Source organism: Ylistrum balloti, unplaced genomic scaffold, assembly GCF_031769215.1.
Source record: "Ylistrum balloti isolate Yb309-2 unplaced genomic scaffold, AGI_CSIRO_Ybal_v1 Utg370354, whole genome shotgun sequence".
NCBI lineage: Eukaryota > Metazoa > Mollusca > Bivalvia > Pectinida > Pectinidae > Ylistrum > Ylistrum balloti.
Window position 1 is genome coordinate 66,082 of NW_026782252.1, and position 6,080 is coordinate 72,161.

At 31.3% G+C, this 6,080-nt stretch overlaps 1 protein-coding gene across 1 annotated transcript in view; it reads left to right on the forward strand.

Moving 5' to 3' along the window:
- Positions 1–861, forward strand: part of LOC132553784 (ras and EF-hand domain-containing protein homolog) — a 28,392-nt gene extending 27,531 nt beyond the window's left edge. The window contains 3 exon segments of the mRNA XM_060218063.1: positions 69–188; positions 488–564; positions 771–861. Of these exon segments, the coding sequence (XP_060074046.1) occupies positions 69–188; positions 488–564; positions 771–861 (288 nt within the window).
- Positions 862–6,080: the final 5,219 nt, after the last annotated feature.

A 6,080-nucleotide genomic window follows, 5' to 3' on the forward strand; every position in this document is an offset into this window, starting at 1 on the left:
CTGTTTAACATACTATTTGTAAGCAAAGGTTAGCGAATCTTACATTTGTTTTGTTTTTGCTTTTACAGGAGAGTGCTCAGAAGAATATACCAGTTATGTTGTGTGCAAATAAAACTGATTTAAGAGATACAAATGAGAAACAGGGACGGAAGGTTGTGCACTTCGAGGATGGTCAGAGACTAGCAAGGGTCAGTATGGAAAGTGTTTTACATCGAATATTTATCCAGATGTACACCACATGCATATAGTCTACCGTATCCATTCATGAAAAACTAAACATTTATCCTTAATATAAAATCAAAATATCCTTCACAATTGTTGTGGCGACGAGAAAATGTTTTATAAGGCTGGATTGATTTTTTCACTTCTGTTTAGGTAATCGAACCCCTGAGCGGTTACGTGGAAGGATATGTGGTACACTGCGCTACTCAACCATCAAATCTATTTGTGTAGCTCATACAATTTTAAATATGTTTTCTGTTTTTAGGAGTGCGACAGTCTTTTTATAGAAACCAGTGCCAAGGATGGATCTAACGTGATAGAAGCCGTCATAGAGTTAACAAGGTATGAAACATCGATTAAAACTGAATTACAATATTGCTCTCATTTCAGAACATAATATTACTTAATTACTCATCGATGAAGCAGTAGACTTTCAGCATTCCTGAACACCTGAACTTATTATCTCTGTATGATTTCAATGGTTTTGATGTAATCATTTCTTTAGTTCACATTTCCCCTTGGTTCAGATTAACTTTTCTTTTACAAAGGTTAATGAGGGCGAACGAGGATTTGGAAGTGAAAACAGTCGGGCTGCAACTAGCTGAAGGAAAAAATGAGACCAAGAGCTCGTGCTGTTGACATGTGCAATAATTCACATTCATATGATATTGGACGAATGTTTCAGATAACTTATTCGTTGTTTATTAGTGGATGTACTTCCTTAACAGAAGAATTATTAAGCACGCGAGTCGGATACCCAGACATTCATGATGGCATTGTATTCATGTATTCAGGCGAAGCTGATTCATTAGCACGTTTATCAGCAAGACTTACAAGGAATTGGTTAAGAAACAAGACTATATTTTTTTCCTATGTGTTATCATTTTCAGTCTTCCTTTTTAAAATCAATTAAGGAAACGAGCTGCAATTTGACTGCGTGTGTAAACCTGTGTCGACCAAGTGTACAGAAATTGGTTCCTTTTACTTGCCATGGTGTACGGGTTGTCTCTTTACATTAAATCTATATGAAAGGAACTTTATATCACTATCTACTTTAATTGCATAAATGTGGCTCTCTACAAGAGATATTACAAGGCTCGATATTGCTCTTTCGAGAATAGATATTCATCAGTACCACTAACAAAACATGACATACATTCTGCATCATTTCAGATTTGCCAAGGGTTTATTACTATGGTGCTATAGTCATAGTCAAGAAAATGCAAATACATTTTCATTTTCTGAGATGTTTGTGGCGTAAAGATACAACATATCATACGTAATAACACAGTAATTTGTTTGTATTTGCATTTCTGTATTACAACATTCCTGCATCCCCAACATATGGTGTTTGCATGTTAAAGGTTGTTAGATATTCAAGGGGTTGTTCCAAATATTGTTCTCAAATGTGATTTTCGTGCCAGATGCCAGAAACTGAGAGACAAACTCATAAAACAGGGTTTCGAGAGATGCAGATAATAACAATTACAGGGATTTGTTTCGCTGAGTATATCGTCCTGTGAACAGTGGGGTCATTTTCAGGTAGGGTCTCCTTGTAGTAGCTGGTGACGACATACTTAAATACTGTAGACTCGGCATACGCAATTTACAGCAATTAGAGAAAAAATGTTTTCCTTAGATTGTCGGGTAGTTCTACTTTTTTCTAAATGAGCGCGTTTATAGTGAAATTACTTGCATGGATTTACACAGAATTACATTGCGAATGTCGTCGATGAAGTGAAAACCTTCCCACAACACTTTATCTCATTCTTCTTATACATTTTTCTTTGTAATTGTTTTTCTTTTGATAATATTTTTCCTTGTGTCATCGAATTTGAGTTGAATTGAAATTCTGTTGAAATGTCAGTGTTTTCTTTGTTGGTTTGTATGACATGCTCACTGTTATTCGGAATTTTGTATTTCAATTCCAATTTTTCAACGTTTTTGAAAAATTTTGTTTTTACCATGGAAAACCGGAGAAATTAGCATAACCAACATGACATGAAATATCTATTGTTTCGGTTTTCGGTAGCATTATCAGCTTAAGTATCATAAAATCTCGATCATCACGCAACAGAAAACTACACGAACGGACATAGCCTTTTGAATAATAACTTCATATCAGTAAAGTTTTTTGTACCAAAAACCATGGTGCGACCACGGTACATTTTACGTATTCTATTGTTTTTAGAGTCTTAAATTTGAATTTCAAAGAATCTCGTTTGCTCTCGTATTAGTTTTTGCCAATTAGGAGCACCGGTGCGCTCATATATGAATATTGATGCTTCAATTATTATAACTAATTTATATCGAATGCATATTTGTGTCTAGTCATTTTTGCACATTCCAAACATATTTCATAAACAATAGAAATGAAAAACGTGGCAATATCATTATTCTGTTTTTTATTATATGGAAGCATATTTCTTACATGTGGTTATTTCGTGTCTCATTAGTTAATCATTTTCTGTTTAGTCGAAATCCATTACAACGTAATATCACATTGTTAATTAATTCAATTCATTTTAACGTAACATGTTCTTTTAGAAAATAGTTGATACCTTAACACATTCAATTATCTATTTCTCGTTCAGATACTCATTGATTGAGACTGTAAATCAGAGTAATTATGATTCATTAGACAACTATTTAAAACGAATGATGACATATAGGAATATGGATTCGGCTACATGTAATTTTGATTCCCCTAGCTATGAACCAATTCATGTTAAGCGTTGACCTGTAACTGTCTTCTACGACACCGCCATTCCAATGGCTAGCAACACTTTGAACCTGTAGTGTAAAACTAAATAAACAAAATATCAGGACAATGAGCACACCCGAATTGTCAGGAGGTGGAATTCTAATGTAGATTTATATACCTTTCATAAAAAAAATCGATGTTTTATGTCATTACAACATGAATATAGATTTTTGTAATTTGTATTAAGTACCGTTAGACTGAGTTATTTATATTTTTCTTACTTGTGTGTAAAACTGAAAGTTATATAGATAACATGTTGCTACAGTTTACTTAACAATGTAGGCTCATCATCGGCTGTTCTTTTGTACATGTACCTGCTAATTATAGAGATGTAAGTTTATGTTATTTATAATGTACAGTTTTCGTCCATGTTCAAAGTTTGTTATAATTTGTAAATAAGTAGTGTAATCAATACAAGCGAAGGAGTTGATGGAGAACTGAAAGCGGAGAGTGTGTAAAGAATGACAATAAACGGAAAGTTTAATTTACGTCCTTAAAATTATTTTAGACTTGTACATAACCACGATGCTTTACAACAACATTTTCTTTCATTGTGCTTCAGATGAATCAAGCTTCCTCTAACATTTACCATTTTGAAATGGATATGCACTACCTATCGTTCTCATATCATACATGCATATTTTCATGTCAGGTTCATTTGTATTTAATAAGAAAGTGCTTCCTAATGTGGTTTGGTCTTGCATACTCTGTGTGCAATTCATCATCATGCAATGGTGCAATGTACTTCTTCCTGTATTTTCTTTGTTGATATATGTCAATTGGAAGGCTCGTGATCACTAAAACGAATGTTACATATCTGTCATCTGTCTCATAAGCATACGTCGATGAATAAATTCTATATCATCTTGCACTATTCATATATGCTCTACGACAACCTAACAGATAATCAGCGGAATAAAATTGAATTTATCTGCAGTTTATTGATATCTTATTGATTGATTTTGAAGTAAACATGCGTGTATGACCTCATTATCACACACAAAATACGCAATATAAAAAGATAATTCAAAATGGAATGAAAATAAGAGCTGTCAATGTCGAGAAGTTCCTGGATTTTTTAAAAAAAATTTTCAAAATAGCAATATCTATCAAATCTAGAATAAAAAAAAAGTTGTCAAAAGTGTAATGATTTTAAAAATATTTCCCACTTTCACGATTTTCAATATTGAATTATTTCGAGAGAAATTATGACTGAGAAAAAAACGATCGAAATAAATGTAAACCTCCAAATGTTGTGGTACGCCAGCCCAAAATTTTAATAAAAAAAATCATGAGTGATTTTCCAAATAACGTCAAGTACATGCGCATATTCTGAACTGTGCCATTATTCGAATGAATTAAAACATGATATCCAGGTTACGGCAAACCTATGGAGACGGAAAGTCCATCAACAGTGTTTCATAAAATAAATCAAATAAATAGACACTTTATTAATTGATAAGCTTCTCTTTATTTCTTTCGGTTATCATTCCATATATTGAATTTGTATATAATGACCGCAATGACTTGGATTCATAGCGTTGTTTTTATTTCACTGAATTTCTATTTCACATGTCGAAATATGTTTTTAGATCTTAATTGTGTTCTCTATTTGAGTACTCCTGAATACAGCTTTAGTTAATTGACATCCAGAGTAATCTCCCTTTATACACTTTACGAAGGCTGGACCAGTGTATTAAGTGTTTTACCTTTCTACAACCACTAAGTTATGCACGTTGTGGTGTCTTCTGTGTTTCGGAAAAAACGGATTAATAAATTAATTCCTATATCTTTGGTTTTTTCTTTTTCTTTTTAACTTAAATCTACTTCAATATGAAAAGCACATCGAATTAGAAAAGAAAAAGAACAAAATAAGAAATTGAATCTGATTCATGCAAAAGGCTAATGTGTGTAGCGATGATATAACCGAAAGACGCAACGTTAGAGTTTTCTATACTAGCCCTGTTTAGATAAACAACGGTAGCATTATGAGAGGGTATATTAAAGTGTGTGTTAACCAGCAGTGGTCGTAAGGTTCAGCGAAGATCTTAACAATTCTGTAACGTGACTTTATGACTCGCATGGCGCATGAAAGGAAAAGCCAGAATTAATGTTCCTTAAATAACAAATGAACAAATAAACAAAACACTGGAAAATTGGAAGTAACCATCCTTGGATAATACGTTCAACAAAAATAATCACAATTAAATTGTGTAAAAAAAATCAATTATTTATAAACGGATAAAATAATTCTAATCAGATATTGGATTAATATATATATCATTTCATAAAGTAAATATGGAAATCCCAATCGCATAAATACACGAAACGTAATAACAGTTATACGGAAGAATTACAGAAAGATAGCATATACAAATATGTGACATACACAAAAGTTATTTCAAATGAAGTATCTTGATATACAAAATAAAAAGCTGTCATAAAAAAATTCTGATTATTGTATAGCATTTATAAGTGAAAGTCTGAAACTGATAAAAAAATTAACAAGAGTATGGAATACATCAATTTTTTTTGACACATAATATACATACAATATTTACAAACAGTTCATATACAATTTTTTTTAATTCAAATAATATCATAATTGAAATATTAGTTTTAATAAAATATTTACAATTACAATATGAAATATGAAAGTTAATCAATGATTATCAAAATAAATAATATAGAAATAATTACAGAAGTTATACACAAAAGATATCACAATAAGATAATGTTCAAAAATTATAAGATCTGCAAAATAGACAAATTTTGTTATCTAGAACATATATATATATACTCAGATATTTATAACATTCAGAAAATATACATGTAAATATTCGTGATGAAACAATTTATAAAAATAAAAAAGTAAGCAAAATAAGGCAATAATACTGTAACAACTATATACACATTCAGATGATAGTCACAAATATTATCTCAATGTAAATACTACAGTTTCCATTCGACACTATAAACAAAGGAAATGTGTATGATTAGAAGTATATTGTAGAGTACAAGCGAAAAGTTCATTAAGTTTGTTAAACTTGATGATACTGAAAAGGAACATTTTGATTGCTGGAATCAAAACATT